This window comes from Sabethes cyaneus, chromosome 3 (assembly GCF_943734655.1).
Source record: "Sabethes cyaneus chromosome 3, idSabCyanKW18_F2, whole genome shotgun sequence".
Classification (NCBI taxonomy): domain Eukaryota; kingdom Metazoa; phylum Arthropoda; class Insecta; order Diptera; family Culicidae; genus Sabethes; species Sabethes cyaneus.
Genome location: NC_071355.1, coordinates 158,112,770 through 158,135,585, shown reverse-complemented (window position 1 = coordinate 158,135,585; position 22,816 = coordinate 158,112,770). Strand labels below are relative to the sequence as shown.

The following is a 22,816-nucleotide window of genomic DNA, read 5'->3' as shown; positions in this document are numbered from 1 at the left end:
TTAATCGATAATAACGTGTGCTGTGTTGCACTTATTCTTGTCATAGGTACCAATTTTATGGTAAACTTGATAGATAGATAGGGTAGTGATTCGATATACTAATCGATGTTCTTATTATCATATAAAGGCAATCATAATTAAATTAAATGGACATTTTTGATTCTAAATGATTGTGGCATATTCCGTGGGCCGCATTTGCCGAGGTGCTCGCGTTCAGTGTTTCCCCAATAATTCTAAAGCCTACTACTATGTCTCAAGCATAAATCAATACTCGTTTCCAAACTTTGCTTGACGATGCAATGTCATGAAACTTCTTCACCTATTCTCGAGTTGGACGTACAGGACTGCCATTAGCCCTAGTCTAGGTGTAATTGTCCTAATCCTAAGTATAAAATATCGCAATTTATACAGCGAGCTTTGCCGGCAATGAATACTGGGAAATGGTGTTGTGGTTAAGAAAAAAATTACATTCAATAACGTGGAAACAACTTGCTACACTGAGATAAGGCCATAATTCCACTCTAAAAATATGGTTTTCAAAGGAAGCTTGCCGGAGTAACTTATATCAGTCGAACCATAAAAAATTGAATAAACTACAACGTACATAATTATGTACATATTATGCGCCTGTGTCTGTCTATAAAAAGTCATTTATCTCGATTTTCTCAGTGACGGCTAAAACATTTTAAGCTTGGTTGCATTGCAAGAGGTCGAACTATTTCAAGCTGATTATTCTTGAATGTGCATAAAAATGTGTTTTCAATAAAGGCGCGAAGCGTTTGCCGTACAGTAAAGGAATCATATAATTACGTTGTCTTACATATGTACAAGAACAAGTTTATTATTCTGGTGAAATTCGATTTATTACTTTTTTATGCTATTTAGTTGGTCTATGCTATGTAAAATGTAAATGGGCCTACAAAAGATATAATAAACAAAACTCATGATATAATAATAAGTATGAACAATAGATAATAGCTTTGATTCACTAGGAAGAATAACATATTATTTTCATGTTATTTTTTTACGCTAGATCAGCTGTGCAAGGGTCAAAGTCATGAAAAAAGTTTTTATGCGAGGTTTTACATCAAAAACTAACCAAACGTAGTGCTACGTCAATTACGTAGTCGTGGAAATTAAATAAAAAGAAAACTTATCCAATTTAATTCTACTATGTAGAAATACGTATTTGCCAAGAATAAAATATACATAGTAGAATTAAATTGGATAAATTTTCTTTTTATTTAATTTCCAGGTTTCGTATTCGACTAAGACGCTCCAAAAACTTCAGTACGTAGTGCCTATAACTTTTCATATTTTTTCAGTTATCACTGCGGGTAATATTTGATCTGTTTTGACATCAGCCAGGTATTTTCCTGTGTGTTCATCGTTTTGCAGTATCATTAGTGAGTGCGCGAATTGCTCATTGTCCGTGCTTTACTCTCGGTTTCACCCTTTTTCAATCTCACTCTTTAGAAAGTGCGAAAATAAATGAAAATTTGCCTTTGGACAATAACCTTCCATTACGCTGCTCGAGCCAGTACCATTCTTGTAACGATGTCGCCTCGGCAGGAGGCTTCGTCATCGGCATTGCAGAATTCAACACAAAAAGGTGTGTGTGCATGTAGTTTTTATCCTAGAAACTCATTACTTTGCACCACCAATCTCGTTCGTAGAACCAGTATCTAAAATTCCTTTGCACTGTACTTGGCCCTAGGCTACTCGTCGCCAATTCGTTGAGCCATCTAGCACGCTGGGCCCCTCTATTCCTCGTGCCAGCAGGGGTTTTCAAGTGAACGAATTTCACTGCACCTTGCATCCTTACGATTTGGTCAGGCGTACGATGTAAATCTCTCCATGTAGTGCCTGCTCTTCGTGGTTCATAGGTCTTATACGCCACTCTCCCCTATCCGCTTGTAGTCCGCCAAAAATAGTCCACAACACGTTTCGTTCAAATACGGCAAGTGCACGTATGTCTTCCGTAAGCAAAGTTACTGTCTCAAGTCCGTACCGGACTACCGGATTACCGATTCGTACATAGTCAGCTTTGCGTGACGGGGTGTGCTCCTTGATCAGGGCGCCTTACGGAGGGTAAAGTACGCTCGACTTCTAGCTTGAATGCGTCGTTGAATCTCCTTGCTCGTGTTATTGTCGGCGGTGACCAAGAGATCCCAATTGTATTCAAATATACAAATACATGCCGGACTCGATTATCCGGGGATTCGATTAACCGGGGATTCGATTATCCGGGTTTTTAGACTCGATTATCCGGGTGAAAAAAAATTATTATTTTTTCAATGATTTATTTTAAACCTTAATGTTATAGTTTTCATGCTACATGATGATTCCAACTTGACAAGTATTGATACACCTCCCTAAAGCTACAAAATTCCTTGCTTATATTCTATTTATCGACGAACAAAACAAAAATAAATCCTGTGATGATGGAATCAATTTTTTTACTTAAAAATCATCATCATCATCACCATTACCATCATCATCATCATCGTAATCATCAATAAAAAAATTGCAAAAAAGGAATTTTATGACTTCAGGGGAGATTGATCAATAATAAAAAAAACGTTTATAATACCTAAATATTGAAAAACATAACATACAAAAAATAATATGGTCCAAAAAAATTATCAGTGGAAAAAATCGTAAGAAAGGAATTTTCTGACTTTTGGGAAGATAGATCAATAATAAATAAAACATTTCTGATACCTAAAAGTCAAAAAACTTGACATGCCTAAAAAATTGTTGTGCCAAAAATGATGATTCGATTATCCGGGTGATTTGATTATCCGGGCTGAAAATAAAAATTGTCACCCGGATAATCGAGTCCGGGCTGTATATTCATTAACCACTTCCAGTTCATCGCCGGTAATCGTCATTGTCCGTGGGAGACGAAAATTATTTTCTCTGGAGCCTTTTTCTATCATATATGTGGTTTTCAACGTATTGATTTGTAACCCAATCCTCCCAGCCTCCGTTTTTAGTATGGCGTAGATTGCCTCTGTCGTCTCAAGATTTCTCTAGTAATGATATCGAGGTCATCTGCAAAGGCTAGGAGTTTGCTACTTTTACCTAAGATCTTTTTTCTGATTTAGAAGCCCGCGCGCCGAATCACACCTGCAATAGCGATGTTGAATAACATATAGGACACTCGACAGTCCATCGCCTTGCCGCAACCCTCTGTGCGTGGGTTCGAATCTTAGTAGAATCAAGCCATTCGATGTCAAAGTGACTTTAGCATGGGTTTATTCTCAGGCCCCTCCAATTTACCCTTCCTTCGTGCTGAATTCTATATTTACCCACTGAAGCCTCCTGACAGTGCAAATGTCCCTCCTTTAGTTAAGTGTACTGGTCAGAGGTACGAATGAGTCCTCGCCAGGGACGGCTGTAATATGGGATAGTGCTGGCAGCGAGGAATAAGTGGGTAAAGTATATCAAGCTTTGAAGGAAGGGTAAACCCCAATACGCACAAGCACGCATAAATTTAATAAGCATATGGCTCACTCAATAGCGATTATAGCTAAAAGAAATGCAGTGCAGGTCATACAGCAAACACCCGGGCGATATTACAATAGATCAACTATACTGGTCGCAGTAATGAGTCCACACATGGAAAAACAACCCTCTGTGCGATTCGAGAGTGCCCTCAAAATACACACGTAGCACATCCTCACTCCTGGATAACTTTTATCAGCTGCGTCAGTTTTTGCGGAAAACTGTTCTCGTGATATTATCTGCCTGTTCGCACTCGACTGTATCTTATGCTACCCTGAAATCCACTAAAATATAAAGCGTGGGCCCGTTGTTCTTCTGACATTTGTCGAGGAGTGAAAAATTTATCCGTAGTATCACGGATTCCCATAAAACCTGCTTGCTACTACCCTTCGAATTCTCTTGCTATTGGGAATAGAAGATGTGACAAAATCCGAGAGAGCACCTTGTAGGCGGCGTTGATCAGCATTACGCCGAGGTAATTACAGCAACCTAGTCGGTCGTCCTTTCGATAGATGGGACAAAAAAACACCTTTCATCTACTCCTCCGGTAGTTTGTCCTCCTTCCAAAATCTTGAAATTATCCAGTGATATGCCATTGCTAGTGGTTCTTGGCCTTTTTATAGAGTTCTGCCAGAAGTCGTTTCTTTCCGGCGATTCTATTACACTTCAGCTAACCGATTTCTCGTCGGATCTTTTCGATATCGGGAGCCAGCACGTTTTAATAGTTTGTAGGTATTTCTAGGTTAAGTTCCGTTCCACCTTCGACGGTCGCAGCACCAAGCTCCACAGAGGAAGGTAGTTTCATCCGGTATGCACGCGTAGTTTTCGGCAATTCGCGGGTTGTCCAATTGTCTAATGCTTAACCGAGAAGGGCGGTTTCGTCACGAGGTATAAATCGTTGATAGTTTTCAGCGCATATGTACTGCTACGAATGGTCCGAATCGACATCTGCATCCCGTAAGGAGCATACGTTGGTAACAGTTATTTCTTGATTTTTCGTAGTAATTTAAAGCTTAGGTAGGTTACCTTACTGAGGCCAAAGTCTCGTGATGAGACTGCCATCTTATAGTGTCGAGACAACACAGTGTCTCCCTCTGTCGGTATGCGATCTTAGCTTCCACCGAGTTTGATTGCCCGATCTTCCGGCTGGTACTACGACAAGGTAGGGATAGGAGTTGCTGAATAAGAGACTAAAGACCATTATGGGATTTACATTACGCATTATCCAGTCGTTCACCAACCTGTAATGATGGTGTGGTCTAAAAAAGTTCTTGTTCTACTAAAGTTTAATGGACAGGGTTAGATGAAAATTTCACGCAGAGATGCTATACGGTCCTTTAGAGCAATATGCACGAAATAATTTTAAAACTAAGCGTACACAGTAATTTAGAAAATTATTTTTTTGATAACTCCACTAAATGTTGTTTATTCGCTGTTTCTTACAGACAATGTCCCATCATGGTGATAACAAAGAAAACAAGAAAGAATTCTCGGTGGTTGCAACTTCTCCAACGGCGGCAGCTGCAGCCGTCAACGGCATTCTCCCACAGGAGCACTCTTGCGAGATATGTGGTATGTCCGGCATGTCAGATGATACGATGCGGGAACACACGCGCCAATGCCACGTGGAAGGCAATGCTCAGTGTCCATTTTGTGGGCTCAGCGGCGTGCCGGCAGCTGAACTATTACTGCACGTAAATCAAGCCCATCTGGACTATCTCACTCCGGAAAATGAGTTGATGAGTTTTATTGATGATCAGACTCCCAGTATTGACGGTGACTCTGACTCTATTTCCGATTGTCGGGGTTTGTCACCATCAATCACAGCTGAGCTTCTCACTCCGGTGTCCAACACCGTCAACAATAAACCTGGATTGAGTAATGGAGCTATGTTGATGAACAGCTCATCAGTTACTAGTTCGACAGCTCACCAGAATAGTGTCAACAATGGAACAAGCACTAGCAGCTACAAAGTGAGTTCATCGATGAGCAATTCAGCTACCAGTATCAGCAGTGGTAAATCTACTGCTGGAGTTCAGATGAATGGATTTTGTAATGGTAGCACGAGTACGAGCTGTAGTAATTACAGTCATACAAGCAGTAGTGCAAACAAGATCAATCAGCAGCAGCCGTTAAGTAGCCAGTATCCTGATGTTATGGTAACAAGTACAAGCGAAAAAAGCTGTGATATGAACGAAAGTAAAGAAATGATAATGAACGGTGGAGGAGCGGGATGTACTAGCGGCACGTCAGTGAGTGGTACGGCGACTACCAGTGGTACTCCTAATGGAAGCGGCGCTGGTGGGCAAGGATCTCCACTTCGGTCACAACTGGGACTTAAACTGAAATCTCACAAACCGATTCCTACCATCACAACTAAACCAAGTCCATTGCAGTGTTTGTTATGCCCGTATACAACCGAAAATCCGACGGTGCTAGAAGAGCATATTAATCGATCACACTTTGATCCATTGAGTCCTAGCATAAATAACGAGAACAGCGGGAATTCCCATGTAGATACCCTTAGCGCTTTGCAATGTCCGATTTGTGCCAGGACTTTCGAGTCTGGTTCAGACTTGGAACTACACGTTAACATAGAACATCGTGATATTTTGAGCCCGGCGAAAGCTGACCGACAAAATGGGGGAACACCGGCGGCAGCTGCTACAGTAAATGGTAGCTTAACTGGCAGTCTGTGTCCGGTATGCGGAATATCGTTTGACAATATGAAAACTGCAGATATGGAAATACACATTGAGAAACATTTTAGCAAAAGTCCACAAAATCCAGTCACAGTCGAACCTGACCTAGAAAAACAAGCACAAAAACTTCGCGAGCAACGGGAATTCGAAATGCTACGAGCACAGTACGGTATGGATGATCAAGGAAACTTTCGGGAACAATCTGCGGCCGCTATGCAACGGGCTGTTTATGCCGGTGAAATGAGTGTTGCCGATTATTACGAACGACAGGTTGGGCTGAGAGCCGCAGAATCTCACGGAGTGGACGATGGTTCGTCTTGTACAAAAACTGTATCGCCGAGAGTTCTTGCACTTTCTTCATCTTCACCTAATGTGCTCAAGACGTACGTTTGCTCGAGCGTAGACCACTATGCTTCTAGCTACGGGGATAAAGGGTGGGGTTGCGGCTATCGAAACCTTCAGATGATGCTTTCGTCGTTGTTGCAGGTAGTCATTTCTATGTGAATTTGGTGTTGCAGTTTACTGATTGAGTTTTTTTTACAGAATACCGCTTATAATGAAGCACTCTATTCTGCGTGGGGATCTCATGGTCCGGCACGGACAGCTATGCCCAGTATTTCACGTTTACAACGTATGGTTGAAGCCGCCTGGGCACAGGGTTTTGATTTACAAGGCTCCGAACAACTCGGATGCAAACTGTACAACACGCGGAAGTGGATCGGAGCGACAGAAATCGTTACAGTACTTTCGTGGCTGAGAATTCGTTGTGAACTGGTGGATTTTCATCGACCAACGTCCTTAGATGGACGTCATCCTGAGCTTTTTAATTGGGTTATGCGTTACTTCGAAGAACCTAGAATACATACACCGCCATTATATCTACAGCATCAAGGTAAGAGAAACTTAGAGTCAGAAGTTGGCAATTACTTACTAGAATTTGCTATTTTAGGTCACTCAAGAACCATAATAGGAATTGAACAGCGCACCTCTGGGCTGTCGCTACTGGTATTAGACCCTAGTCATGGCCCTCGACAGGTTGCAGCTCTAGGGTCTTCCCAAGACTCGCTGCGGTTGATTCGGAAAAACTCGGCTGCAATGAGAGCACCTCAATACCAAGTGGTAGCCGTTAAAGGACTTATCGAAACGGAAGAGCAATATCAGGTAAGTGTAACAATTTGAATGCACATGTACAAAGTGTTGTGCAAGATTTGACTATCATGAGTTTCCTATTTTAGGCGAGTAAAGTCTTGCGATCTCTTAGAATACCACCCGACCGTTGACGTGTTGTTTATCCGACATTCGTCCGTGTCTTGCTGATTTAAGGGATAATCTTAATTTTACCTAGACTAGCCTAGAAGAAATTAATATTTAGCTTACTTTAGCCAAGCGACAGGAAGCGTTTGAAATACTTACCGAAGAGTGAAATACTTTAATGAATCCCCTGGATAGCACTATCACACAAACAATACACTCACACGAAACACCGACTCAATTAGATTAATTCTAAACAACTACTGCAATAAATACCTAAATTATGCTGTCCAACAATGGCTTAACGTATAGTTTATGCTGCTCACCGCAAATGTTAATAGTTCTGTTCTTAGCTTTAAACAAATGATGGTCACCAGGTGTCACACTGCCCATATTTCAATATTCATCCCACGTCGGCGGGAGTTCTCATTCTGAGATTGACCTGTGTGGCACACGAGCAAGAATCTGACACCTACCACACTTAGGTTTCCTTTGGTCGGCGTCTTGCTTAGCACTGAATGTCGATTGCATTTCAAATTGCGTAAGAACAAAAAAAATAAAAAAAACAACAACTATAAGACAACTCGCTTGCCTTCGGAGTAGATATTAAATTAACAAATTTATGAAATATTGAACGTTATCGCAGAAAATTTTATTATACGTTTTCTAGTTTTAGAATCTCACTACAACTAATCGGCTGTTTCGAACGTTTTGGTGAATGTTTTTATGGCTTTACCAAACTAGCATTAGGCACAAATTAGAGTTAGGCGCTGAACTATAATTTCAATTTATTATTATGTACTAAGGAAAGGCGTTACTCGTGTCAATGTTTACTGTTTGTAATTTCTTCATCCAGGTATTATTAATGATAGTAATTATGTGACGAAGTAATTTCACTAACAAATGCTCTGTAAACCAAAGAAAACTTGAAGATGCATATAAAATGTTTGATTTTGGATCCCGAGAAGTTTTGGGGAATAAAATGAAGTTATCCAAAATATTTTGTTATCCAAAATTGTTAAGTTTTGTTTAGTGAGACTCAATAGAATTTGTTTATAATGTGGAAAATACTTAATGCAGATATTTGTGCGACATATTTTATTCATTTTTTATATACTTTGTGTTTCAATTAAAAAAACTAACAAGTTTGACTTTAAATGTTTATTCTGTTCTTCTTATTTTATTATTAAAGAAACAGCATTGATCTGGGTTTGTTACACTGCAATTAAAATTACAGTTCAACCGTGTGAAAATGTAAAGCAATCGTTTACATGTTGTGCTCTTGTATGTTGAGCACATAGACTTCCAGTTTGGAATCAGATGTACTCAGACAAAAACGATATGATAAGGGCAGATACTGTTCATGTTCGAATGGTGTTATGTAGATAAGCCTACCGCAGTTTTATATTTCAGCATAAATTATATCTTTTGCTTACCACACAATGTCCAGCCAAACACATTTAACAAATACACAATTATAGCTATAAAATAGTAAACGTACTAAAAGTATGGATATTCGACAGGAAGATGAAGTCTCTTTATTTTTCTATAAACGTTTGAATCAGATTTATATATTCTGGCGGATAGAAGCCCCAGGGAAGAAAAGGAAGTGATACTTAACGCAAGAACTATACATACGGGACAGTATGGGAATCGCATAAAAATTAACTTCATCACTGCAACTGATTGTAGAATAAGCAAAGTCACACCTGACAACAGAAAAGTACACCTGCAAGAAACGCGCATACACCTCATCAGCATGTAATACAGCAAATTTTTTGACTATAGTTGAATCTTACCCTTAGGAATATACGCTTTATGTTCTACGAAATGCCACACACACACTCAATAACCAAGCGAAGCAAAGTGAATAAGCACGGAAATATTGGCTTTATTTTTCTCACATACAAAATCTAGGTGTGAAATACGATTAATAAAAGGTGAAAGGTAGCATTAAAATAAAAAAACGAATCAGAATGTTAAAAAGTGTGTTTACCAGCACTATACTGTTGACACTGGCTTTGAATTTACCATTTTAAATAATAAGGCATCAAATTTGGTTTTTTCTTTATACTTCTTAGCCATCTAAAGCTGTTCATAGGACGCTATGGTGTTTGCAGCTTAGCTTCGTTATTTTGGTTGAACTATATTTTGTTATGGAAAACCACAAAATACTTACATCATATGATTGTATACCATTGCCCCGAAAACGATTTCCTAGATTCACCATTCCCCAGAACGAACTATGCCCTAAAAAATCATCCTCCAGAAAGGACCATTTCATAGAGTATTATAACTAAAAATAGGCTGGCTTCCAACTGGAAGCAAAATGAGAAAAAGAAGACTATGTTCCACTATGTTTCCAATAGCCCGAACTCCAGTATGTGGAGTAACACTAGCGGTTTGAAGTTTCTATAAAAGCGGCTTCGCCGAATAATAATTTTGAACTGTAAGTCATTACGGAGGCTAAAAGATTGTGCCCCTTTTCGTGTTGTTCCTACCGAATTCGATATGGAAACCACTTTTGCAGGAAAGTTGTTCGGCATTCTAGCAACATGTCCTGCCCAACGTATTCTTTCTTCGTATCATTCTTCGCCTCCATACACCGTTCTTTTGCACGCCGGCAAAGATAGAATCCGCCGTTCGAAAACTCCGAGTGCTCGTAGGCCCTCTTCTAGCAAAGTCCACGTTTCGTGCCGTGTGTCCACGTTTTGTACAGTGTGCACTTTGTACGGGGGCTCAAATTGTTCGACCGTAAGTGTTTGTGGAGTCCGTAAAAGGCCCAACATCCGCTGATAATACGCCTTTTAATCTCACGACTGGTGGCCCTAGTGACTCGATCGAATAATCTACCATAGCTTTCTAATAAGTGGCTCATTCTGGGAAATTTTCAGGGAATGGCATGTTCTGGGAAGTGCTTCCAGGATAATGAGTTTCTGAAGAATGGTGTTCGGGGGAATGTTATACAATCATATTATATTGTTGAACACAAAAACACGTGCTTTGCTTGAATTCAATTTTTATTTTAAGTGAATTATTCCAGTTAGCTGTTCTAAAAAGCCGCTTGGCATTATTAAAATATTTTCCGGTCCGGAGTGAAATGATATCATGTTTTTAAAATTCAAGTTTTTCACCATAAAGCAATATAATTTTTAGTTAAGTAAACTAGGATAATCCATCGCTTTTGAACAGTATACTCTATTTTGCACAATTACGGCAAAATTAAATGGAAGTATCCAAAATGGATGGATTACCCTATACCATACAATCTGAATGCTAAATTAACAAAGTTACCGACAGACACGCACGCTTAATTACTCAAATTTACTGTCCTTCGATTTACAGATTGAGTTTTTGAGTACGCCAGCAAAATCAAATATGTCACTCCATAATTCCTTCAACGAGTTCAAAGTTTTTTCTTATTACTATTTTGAAACGTTTCGTTTGCTTTAGTTGTTTAGTTGTTTTAGTCTTAATCATTGCAAATCGCACACGGTCGAAAATATTAAAAAAAAGTTTCAAACATAAAAAGTGGGTTACTTGAATAATTTTCTTTATTCGATACTATTTCTTAAACAACAAAAGACAAAAGTGATTAGTAGCTGATCTATGAATTATAATAAATAAACCGTTCTTAATCTGTTATATATGCGTACTTAGAAATACGGAAGCATGCGAACCGCGAATGCAAAACTTAACGTAACATAAAACAATTTTAAAAGAAAATGCGTAAAAACAAGGAAGTGTAACAAAATTTAAATCTAGTAAAGGGCGAATCAAGACACTTAAATTATAGAGTTTTGTTTTTAATAATAATTGCTTCATAACAGCCGAACGAAAGTGAGAGACAGAGAATCTAATACAACTTTTTGCTCCAATGAAGCACTATTTTGTTTTGGTTTTGATGCCGAAAGTGCCCTCTCATTCGAACCGACCGCGGGAACTGCTTAGATTTTAAAGTTCTTTTCCAACGACTGCCAGCACTCGTAGTATTTTGCATCCAGCTTCTGGCAGGTTTCCTCACCCCACTTGGTAACGGCCATACTCAACGACGATTCAAACATGAACGCCTGCGTACCGTCAGCGATACGTTCCGGTTTCAGCTCAGCATTAGTTGCACCTTCGAAACACTGACGATCGGGACCGTGCGGAGTCATCATAGAGTGCAAGGATGCACCCCCCGGCAGGAAGCCACCCTCCTTCGCTTCATAGCGTCCGAAAATTAGACCCATAAATTCGCTCATGCAATTTCCTGAAAGATAAGAAATTATTATACCCGATTTAGGTTAGGCCAACTGATACTTACGATGATAGTAGGGTGGTCTAAATGTGTGCTCCTGTACGGACCACCTCGGTGGGAAGATGACAAAATCTGCAATCGCCGTTCCATACCGTGTGCTTGGGCAGGTTAATACCGTGAAGATACTTGGGTCGCAGTGATCGAAACTTACCGAATTTATGACCATAAATTTCGCCAGATCGTATTTGTATGGAACATAGTTGCCGTGCCAAGCAACCACATCAAACGGAGAATGATTTTGGCTGGCCACAAATAGTGCTCCTTGATATTTAGATACCATTTTGAAGCCCTGTACGGAGCGATCTTCGAACCAAGCCGTAGGAGATAGAAAGTCACGTTGATTGGCAAGTCCATTGGCTCCGATTGGACCCAAATCGGGCAATCTAAAGTGTCCATCATACACTTCTAGTACATATCCTCGTGTCGGGCCGTCAACGGTTACACTGAATCGTATTCCCTGCGGGATCACACATATCTCGTTTGGTTTCACATAAATTTTCCCAAATTCTGTTGTGATGTCTAGTGATCCTTCCTGAGGAACTGAAAATTCGATATTTTTAGTTTTCTAATGAAGCTACAAGAATTAAACGCGTGATTATTACCAATGAGAAAATCTCCATCGCTATTATAAAAAGCCGTATCGGTCATCGAGCTATTGCACAGGTATACGTGTACCGCCAATCCGTGACGACTGCGGATGTCACCGGCGCCGCAAACAGTACGCAAACCGGTGATGAAATCTACCTTCTTATCTGTTGTTGGAATATCAAACGGATTCCATCGCATTTGATTAGGATTCGGGTGCTGCTCGTCCCAGTTTACGGTAAGAAATGGGTTTACATCGTGTCGCTCGAAGGGTTGGTGAACCACTGATGGTCGAATTCGGTAAAGCCAGCTGCGTGTGTTTTCAGTCCGAGGAGCGGTGAAGGCACTACCAGATAGTTGCTCGGCGTATAGACCGTAGGCGCATTTTTGCGGAGAATTCTGTCCTTCCGGTAGAGCGTTCGGGCAACGAGGATCTTCAGATGAGAAGTGAGATCCGAAGCCGGATAGGTACTGTTGGTAATGTAAATAATTTATGTAATTATTTCTACTTTCTACAATAAGTTTGGTTTTTATTTCCATAAGTTTTCTAGAAAATGAAAGAGTCATTCGATACATAGGAGTATTCAGCCTAAAAAGCTGGTTAAAACTCGTAATCACGTGGTTTGATGGAGTCCGTATAAAATATTGAAAAAACAAAAAGTGGTCAGAATTTTACATCAATAAATCAGAAACTCGTCTACAAGTTGGTTCGTTTAGAAAACACACCACATTTTAATTAGTAAATAATTGAAATTGGTAATAAATAATATGTAAATTCACCATGCTGTTTGGTCATGATTTCTTAACTTCCCAAGCATAGAATCAATTGTTCCAGGGTACAATATTACTATGTCTAATCAATATCTAGACCGTCTGCTAGGAAAAGTTTCTCTTTGCTGCTTTTCAAGATTTATTTGGAATGTTGGCTGAAGGTCAGGATGGGTGTTTTCTTACTTTTAAAGATTTATTTTAAATATTTTGTCGAGGCAGCTAACAGGGCAGTAGCTTCGGGGTACGACGCTGGTCTGACAAGCCAATTGTCGTTTGTTAGAATCTCAACTGGGCAGTGTTGTTAAAGAGCCAGAAGGATCGTTGCACTATCTCTGTAATTATCCTGTGCTCTAATAACCGACTGCGAAGTCTGTTAATAAAGAAGGGTCAAGCACTGAAGGACGTTTATACCCATGGCTATGCTTATCTTTCGAGTTATTTTCTCCAAGATTTCGCAACTTCCCAAACATAGCATACAGGGGCTGGCTATTGTGAATCCATTTTCGTGCGTTGATGGTTGCACAAATAAGGAGGCTAATAAAATAGAACATGTTCGGACTGGACGGCACAGGAAAATCATTATTAGTGAGGACAAACGTAGATTAATGCAAACTTGCCTATTATGGACAGATCACGCAATGACTTTTAATATAATTTCAATTGTTCAGGAAGAAAATTTAATGCTTTTTTGGGCTTTTTTTTGTTTTCTCCTATTACGCTGCACATAAATGCAAGTTGAGAAAGAAGGGTTGTTCAAGATCTTGTCGCAAAAATCCGTCTACCTCGTGTCCATCGTGCCTTGAACGAACGACGTGCCTTGAAAAACGAAATTTTATGCGACCGTATAATACTGTAATGCTGTTCCGAAAATTAGCCGAAACATAACAATTCGATCGGCGGTAGATAAAAACTAACAAATCTCTGTTTTGATGAATGATTTTGACCTATAAAATCACATGGTAATTTTTTGTCCTTTTTATTGATTTTATCATATTATCTACTAAGGTGCACCATTTGAACTATGAAAGCCAGAAGTGTCCGGTATTGGGAACTATCTGGCGCTGGGGGACTTCTCCCTACTCTCGTTTAATGATGAAACCGCAAAATACTCCATCCAGTAAATCAATTGATTAAACTGAGGTCCCATTAATAAGCTGCACTCGGTGGCCAAATCGGTCGCATAGTTTAGTTTACAACACTATTTTTGCTAAAAAGCTCAATAAATACTTTTCATTTACTACGAAAATCATTGAAATTGGTGCAGTGGTTCAAAAGTAGAGGCAATGATAATATTCTAAACCACCATAGGGCCTCAGAAGCAAAAATTATTAACAATAATTTAGGAAATGATATGCTATGAATACGTTCGGCTATCAGAGACGCACTTTGCCAAATACCGAAGAGCAAGGACACAGTTAACCACGTTTCTGAGAAGTAAAAAGAGCTTGAAGGAAGACAGAGATCGTGAAGGATTAGAACTATTCTGAGCTAATGATTCCCGCAGGTTTAATGAGAAGTTGAACCAAGCTCGTAAGGGCTACACAATGAAACATGACATCTGTAGGGCACCCATATTCTGTATTTCGAACGAGTTGAAATATTTCGATCGACTTGGCAAATATTTGGTTCGAGTTGTTTTTTCATATGAAGATCTTTCGTTCGAACCGCTGTTTTTTCGAACGAAATGTCAGTTTCGAACGAAACATAAACTCGTTCGAAATACAGAATAGGGGTGAGAGTTACAGAAAATGGACGGCGTTATAATATCCGAGCGCATTAACCTTTTTCGAGCTTTCACTTTGAGACATATCCTGGAAAATTACCGGAAAGTAGAAGGTGTGTTGTTGGAAAGTAGACGGGGGAGATAAAAGAAGAGAAAGTGGCATAAGGTTTTCAAACAAATAAGTCTGACATCATCGCTTCTTAAGTTGATGGAGAAAATCACAGATAACTATATCCACCATGAGTTTTGGAACTCTCCTTTCCATTGATTTCCATGGATACCAATAAATCGTTAATCGAGAAATCGCTCAAATATCAAGAGACGCACTTGCGCTTTCCTTGATATTGAAGGAGCTTTCGAGTACACGTCCTTCGTTTCAATTATTACGGCTCTCTTTCAAAACGGAACCACTAACACTACAATGCGCTGGATTCAAGCAATGCTTTCGAGCAGAGAAAGCATATGATCATTGGCAGATACGATATCGGTGGTCAAGGGATGTTCACAAGACCATAAGAAGGAGTTCTCTCTCCCTTACTTTGGTCACTGCTGGCCGACGCACTCCGTCACAAGCTAGTAGATTAAACAGTTAAACAGTGTACCTACCCAAATCCTACCATAGCTAAAAACCTACAAGGTATACAGCCCTAAGGATTATACAAAAGGATGACGTAGGACTATATCAGATCATTAGATCAAAGACTAATGTAAACTGCATTTCTGGCATATGTATGTTTATAAGAATCTGTGAGTGCCATTGTTTAAGTAATTGTTTAAAAGAGAAGAGCGAAATATTCAGATTCAATTCTTCATTGAATGCAATGGTGGCTTTGAAAATACGTGGACGGGGGTTCATAAGCAGCGTTGCCAACCTTCCAGATTTGTCTGGATTTTCCAGACTTTTTGATGCCCAATCAGACAAAAAAAGACGTTTTCCAAACATTGTCTTTCATTGGAGCAAATGGCAGCCAGACTTTTCCAGACACTTTTATTCTTGTTTTCCAGATTTTCGTAAAAACCGGTTGGTAACGCTGTTCATAAGTACAACGCCTACAACCATTAGGAGATAGAGATTACTTTTAAAAATCGCTTGTTCATCGCAAATATGACGTGCCATTCGAATGTCCTTTTCTTTTGACATTAATGGTAACAGGCACGTAAGTTAGCGGCATCGATTCACTGTCCTTTGCTCCAAGAAGGTTTTACTAGTTTACTTTCATAGTTTACCGCTTGTTACATTGCAGAAAATATGGCACATACGCAAAAATTTCTGTTTTATTTGTATGAGAGTCCTTATCCTCCTACCACAGGGGAGGGGTCTCAAACCATCATAAAATAAATTCATGCATCCAAAAATCCCCACATGCCAAATTCGGTTCTATTTGCTTGGTTAGTTCTCGAGTTATGATGAAATTTGTATTTCACTTGTATAGGATCCCCCCTTCTTAAAGAAGGCAAAGGTCCTTATTCACCATAGAAAAAATTCCCGCCTCCAAAAACCCCCACATGCCAAATTTGGTTCCATTTGCTTGAGTGAAGTTTTTGGAGCGCCTTAGTAGAATACGAAACCTGGAAATTAAATAAAAAAGAAAACTTATTCAATTTAATTCTACTATGTATATACTATTCTTGACAGATATGTATTTCGCCTACGACTTGCAGGCTTCCTCAGTGTCTGTTTTCGAACAGAAGTTTTCTTTTTTATTTAATTTCCAGGTCCATTTGCTTGGTTAGTTCTAGAGTTATGAGACAATTTGTATTTCATTTGTATGGAAGCCCCCCCCCCTCTTATAGGAGGGGAAGGGGTCTCCGTACACCATGGAAAAAAATCATGCCTTCTAAAACCCCGACATGCCACATTTGGTTCCATTTGCTTGATTCGCTTGATCGAGTTTTTTAGGAAATTTTCTTTTCTTTTGTATAGGAGCCCCCCTTCTTACGCTCTCCATAAAATTGCTCTCTTACCCCCACTACCATAAAATTGTTGGTCATTTTATCTATCCAACGACATATAAATGGTTCAGTTTCGTTCAGTAGTTTATTAGTTATTAGCAATTGAAATCTTTCATTCAAACGTTACACTTCGATTTTCGTTTTCACAAAGTGCTACCCAGTCCCAGCATAGTAAACAAAGACGTAGTCCTACGTCAAAAAACTCAATTTAACTCGTAATGAACTACGAACAAGCACGAGACTGCTGACTAGACACAACAGACGAGCATAGAGCCCAAATTCTAAAAGGTCATTGATCTTATCAAGCATGTAGTACAAAAACGATCTAAGCAGTCCGCAAACTGTGTAGAGCAATTGGAGCCTGCCGTAAAAGACGGTCATTAAGACTGTCACAGTGGCCGTTTAACCCAATGCCATTCTGGCATACAAAAAAGGTCTCGCTGCTTAATCTGCACAGGGTCTCACGCGTTTTAACGCCGGCTCTGGGGATGTGCGAGGGAATCTTATCACAAGCGAACGCGAGCTTATCGACAGGTCGAAGCAGTTGGCTAAGTAACAGAAGAAAGCGGAACGGAAGTTAACATAGGAGTGCCAATGGAAGATAGTAATGCCTCAGCGCCTGATCTGCAAGAAGCCAAACGAGAAATCGTGTTGCTGATGTTTACCAAAGTCGCCGGTAAGGGCTGCCTACTAGCAGTGCTTTATAAACATAACTGAAAAACGATGGCAATGGTTCTAGACTGGGTTATTTTCAAAATTAGGCGGAGAGGAGTAAAAGCTGCCGGAGGATTGGATGGAAGGAGTGGTTCGTCCCATTTACAAAAAGTGTGATTGGCTCGGCTGCAGCAAATATCGCGGTATAGCGGTAGTAAGCGGCGCCTACAAGTAACTCTCCCAGATCCTGTTGCGCCGGTTGTCAAAGACAGCACAAAGTTTCATTGGGAATTATCAGGCAGGTTTCACAGGATCTTGCAGGAATGTCAGCAGCGTAACGAGCCCACGCATAACTTCTTTATTGAATTTAAAGCAGCAAACGATAAAGTCGATCGAGACCAGCTGTGGCAGAAATGCTCGAAGACGGTTTTCCGGACAAATTGTCGCGACTGATCAAAGTGGCAAACTCCTAGGCTTGGCAAATGATTTTGATATTATTGCGGAGCGCAATCTACACCAGACTGAAAGCGTAATCTAGAAGGATTGAGCTAAAAATAAATGCGTCGAAGATCAAATACATGAAAGAAAGGGGTTCAGATTGTGTAACATAAAGTCCCATAAAATTAAAATTAAATAAAAAAATATTTAAAAAAATGTATATTTGGTTGGTTGATAGGAGTTAGGCTTAGTATTGTTAAATGTTTCAAAAAAATCCCCTCCTCGAGACGCCGTCGCTACCAAGCCTTGGTAGCAGCGGAACTTCCAATAAAAGAAAAGAGAAAAAAACGCACAAATCTCGGGACGCGGCAGTAGGAAAAAAAGTCAACGGCAGGCTTTCGGTCTCTTGGGCTTGATCCCTCATCGACTTCAGACGTGCGAGCTGTCTGAAGTTTGCTTTACCTAGTGCGTTTCGGAGTTTCGGAGTTTTCGGAGTTAAAGTCGGTCGCGGAAATACTCGATAGCCGTTTCGCTATAGCTGTGTCGGTGGGTCAGGAGCGTGAATCGGGTTTTTATTACTACAAGCTGGCCGATCCCTGACCAGTAGTTCGATAACGTAGTGAAGTGACAAAGAGCGCGAAACTGAAACCACGTGTCCACGGAATTGGGTGGCCACCGATTAGTGGGTCGACTCCGGAGCACACCGCCAGTCCGCAACGCGAAAGGATCGGTGCAAAATCGGAACCGCTGAAGTGCTGTGACGAGTGGGCCAAGTGTTGGCCTCGCCGTGCAATCCGTGGATCTAGAGCGATATAGAGTGCGGCACGAGGGAGGGGATGGTGACTTTGTGAAATTACTCTCGGAAGATCGGAAGTGTAGGCAGCCCCTGGGGTGAAGGTAAGTCTTGCATGCTCATTCTGTAAAAGTTAAACCCTAACTTACAATTGTCTCCTCCACGCGCCTTCCACAGACGGTAACCGTTGACGGCGACGAACTAGAAGTGGTAGCTGAGTTCGTGTATTTAAGATCGCTGGTGACCGCGGACAACAATATTAGTAAGCAGGTTCAGCGTTCCAGCATTCAAGCGGGAATTCGGGCCTACTCATGGAGAACATACGAGCCCTTGTCGTGTTAGTGCGGAAGGGACTGCGGACGATGTTTGGCGGAGTACAAATGGCATTGTTTATTTGTTTATGGGAATCCGGATATATGGGTCTTGCCCTTCATCCACAGGATATTAAAAAAAATCACAGACATAAAAAACTTATAACATAAATTACATAAAATGCACTTTCAACTTATCTTTAATTGTTTGTCTAGAATCTAATATCGATGCTACATTCTGTACGTCATTTGCCATAGACATCATGCGACAATTCCGAACTGTCAGAATTGTCACTGGAGGAAATTAGTAACAAAATCGATAAACTTGATGCAAAGAAAGGTTCGGGCCCAGACGGAATTCCGAATGAACTACTTAAAATGTGGAAATCAGGATTAATATACCCCCTGCATATTTTATTCAATAAATCCCTGCAACATGGATATTTCCCCGGCTGGTGGAAAATTTCCCATATTATTCCTATTCACAAAAAGGGCAGTAAATTGAATGTAGAAAATTACCGTGGAATAGCCATTTTATCAGCCATTCCAAAATTATTTGAATCCCTCGTTTATGATCGCCTTTATCTATGGTTGGAAACAAAGATTAAAGATCACCAACACGGTTTCTTAAAGAAAAGATCAATTGCGACCAACCTAGCAGAATTTGTGTCAAGAACTAAGATCTGGATGGCAAACGGTTATCAAGTTGATACGGTATATACTGACATGTCAAAGGCTTTTGACGTTGTGAGTATCAAAGCTTTGTTCGCCTGTTTGAACAAAAATGGAATCGTTGGAAATATGTTGACCTGGATTTACACATACCTATCAAATAGGAAACAATTCGTCAAACTTAATAGATCTTGTTCCGAAACCTTCGAACTAAATTCTGGAGTTCCGCAAGGGAGCCACCTTGGCCCCTTGTTTTTTATTGTTTTAATGAACGATTTACCTGAGTACATTAATGATGCGTTCGTGCTAGTGTACGCCGATGACGTGAAATTGTTTTACCCGGTGAAGAACAGTATTGACTGTTGCAAGCTACAGGCTGATTTGGACAACTTCAAAACATTTTGCGACAGATGTGGTTTGATGATCAACAGTTCGAAATGTAGCGTTTTAACTTTCTCGCATAAGCTCTCGAATGTCACACATCACTATCACATAGGAGATTTCGATTTACAACGATCGGACACAGTACGCGACCTGGGGGTGATTATGGACAAGAAACTGTCTTTCAACGCACATATCGATGAAGTGATCTCGAAAGCCTTCTCAATGTTCGGTGTAGTAAAACGCTATGCAAATGATTTTGATGATCCGTATACAATTGTGACACTGTACACAGCTTTGGTACGATCAAGTGTGGAATACGCAGGAATTGTTTGGACACCTCAGTATAATATCCACAAACAGCGATTGGAACGTGTCCAAAAGAAATTTGTTCGATTCGCACTTCGTAACCTGGGTTGGCGTGATGGTTTAGCACCATATGTAGATCTGTGCAGATTAATAAATCTAAATTCGCTGGATTGCAGACGAAAAATAAACGATGTACTGTTCCTGAAGGACCTCCTAACAGAACGGTTCTATTCGCCATATCTTCTCAGTCAAGTAACGTTTAACGAAGGTAACAGAAATTTGAGGAGAGTTCGCCAGTTCCAGTTACCCACGAGAAACACGAACTACAGCATGAACGAACCGGTTTACTTGGAGAGATTCCCATAAGACCTCTGGCGAAGGTCGGTAGACTGCGGTGGGCCGGACACGTCGTAAGGATGCCGGACGACTGCGCTACAAAAATGGTTCTCTTCAAGAGGCGCTTAGCGTGCAAGATGGCTTGACCAGATCGAAAGTGTTTTGCGTCTTGAGACGCCTGAGAAGTTGACGAGTTGAATGGAGATTGAGATCGAGTTGAATATAGACGACTGCTTGAAACAGCACGAATCACCCGGCTCTATGCTTCTCACGACGATGACGATAATACTTTTTACGAACTGATTTGCATTAACAATTTCCTCGAAAAGAGAGCCGAAAAGCGTCCTTTTCTAAAATAGAATAATTTGGGCGATGTTTGCTTCTTAACTGATATGCGACTAAATAATAAAAATTATACCAGTTAGGTATGTATGGTAAGTTTTATAAACACTGTGCATTTCAACTATTTTCGCTGCAGCAGCGGACTAAATATGTAAATAAAACCCGTCAGTTAACTAGTTCGACAGAGCAGACGAAACTCGGTTAATTCATTTTGAGATGTGATTGCTCACATTACTGTTATTACATTCTATCACACCCATTGTTTTTCTTAAGAGTTTTCAGTTTTATTTTAAAACTGCATACATACATGTGGTCAGTAGGTAAATTGCATTCAGTGATCAGACCAGCCCGATACCCGAACTCAGGCTAGGGCTGACCAAAATTTTTAAAAAGGGTCAAGCGCAATAAATTCCAAGTCCAATTGCCTATATTAGTCCTATCTTCACTACGAGCATCTATATCTCCAATGATAAACAATTATTTCGGAATTTTTCTAACTTCAGTGAGTTTCATCTATGCTTCAATCAAAATACGCTTGAAATACGGTTGATATAGCCATTTATTATAACTGTAGTAATTCCCTTATTAGAAAACTTCTGTCTTATCAAATTATAAAAAAACTGTAGTGGATGCTTGTAGTGAAAATAGGACCAATATACCTATCCCACCTAGATCTTATATCAAAGGTACCAATTTTGTCACTTTTTCGTGAATTTTCATTTGGAATCATGATGATAAAACTGCGCAACAATATAAGTTAGCTGCCATAAGATATATTGTGAGGAGCGTTAATTTCGGGCGGCGCCTAATTCCATGCACTTGGCATTAAGCTGGAGGTTTTCTGATAGATTCCCCTACTAGCAGAGTTGTTACCAAACGGTTGTACCATCCGATATATGACTGATTCCAGTCATAAATATGTTGCTGCAACTGAAAGTGGCAGAAATAATGTGCTGCTTGGGATGACATTATTGACTGTTTGTGCACGGAATTAGACACCAAAAGGCTAGCCACGCGGAATTATGACTCCTTACGGTAGGCACCTAATTTGTATCATATCGCTATTTTTTGAGATGCTTTTTAATTTAAACTCAGAATGGCCAAACATCTTCCTAAATCTTTCTTATCACAAAGCTCACCTTATATTCAGGCATTACTCTCTTATCTCTTCAAATATTTTTCACTAACGTTATCACCACACCATCCAAAAAAAAGTACGGCGAATTTCTTCTGTTTCTCGGGTTCCAATCTATCCACTCGGCCTCCCAGAACTCGACTGATCGTAGCAGGTTCGTGCATACCGCACTAGTCTGCAGCACCGGCAGACCTGTTATAATCCGGCAGTGAATTTTCGATGTCATCGCTGCGCCGTCAACTAAAAGTGATCAAACCGGATTCTTGTTTGTTGATCGCGCATAAATAGAGGTATGCAGTCAGTCTGTGTGTTACTAAGCGCACCCTACCCAAGGGGTCGAATGTTTACTGGCACCGCAGACAGGTATTCGGACAGAATTAACTCTGCAGAAGATCGTAGAATGAAAATTTCTAGGGCTGGTTGCTGTTTCTTGGATACTAATGGATATTCGTATACTGGTCATGCGCTATATGTCTGTCACGTAAATTTACATCTCGAGCAATACCTTGATTATTATTTTGAAAGATGCTTTTAAAGGTATCCCGTAATCAGGATACTGTGCCAGTATTGTGAAGCTTTGCTTAAATAAAAACAATTCTCCGTGTTATACGTTTATTCTTACCATATAAATATGTAAATAAAAAACAAAA

General features: G+C 40.1%; 2 protein-coding genes across 2 annotated transcripts; one reads left to right on the top strand and one right to left on the bottom strand.

Moving 5' to 3' along the window:
- Nucleotides 1-5,057: 5,057 nt before the first annotated feature.
- Nucleotides 5,058-7,537, top strand: LOC128740322 (zinc finger-containing ubiquitin peptidase 1-like; the record flags this gene model as incomplete). Its single annotated transcript, XM_053835860.1, has 4 exons — nt 5,058-6,698; nt 6,756-7,104; nt 7,162-7,373; nt 7,448-7,537. Coding segments are annotated over 4 exons (2,247 nt in total), but the record flags the coding sequence as incomplete, so codon positions are not given.
- Nucleotides 7,538-11,410: 3,873 nt separating this feature from the next.
- Nucleotides 11,411-22,185, bottom strand: LOC128743591 (homogentisate 1,2-dioxygenase). Its single transcript, XM_053840193.1, has 4 exons — nt 22,171-22,185; nt 12,366-12,819; nt 11,770-12,303; nt 11,411-11,715 (listed from the first exon to the last, which is right to left on the bottom strand). Exons 1-4 carry the CDS (start codon nt 22,183-22,185, stop codon nt 11,411-11,413), a joined length of 1,308 nt encoding a protein of 435 aa, XP_053696168.1.
- Nucleotides 22,186-22,816: the final 631 nt, after the last annotated feature.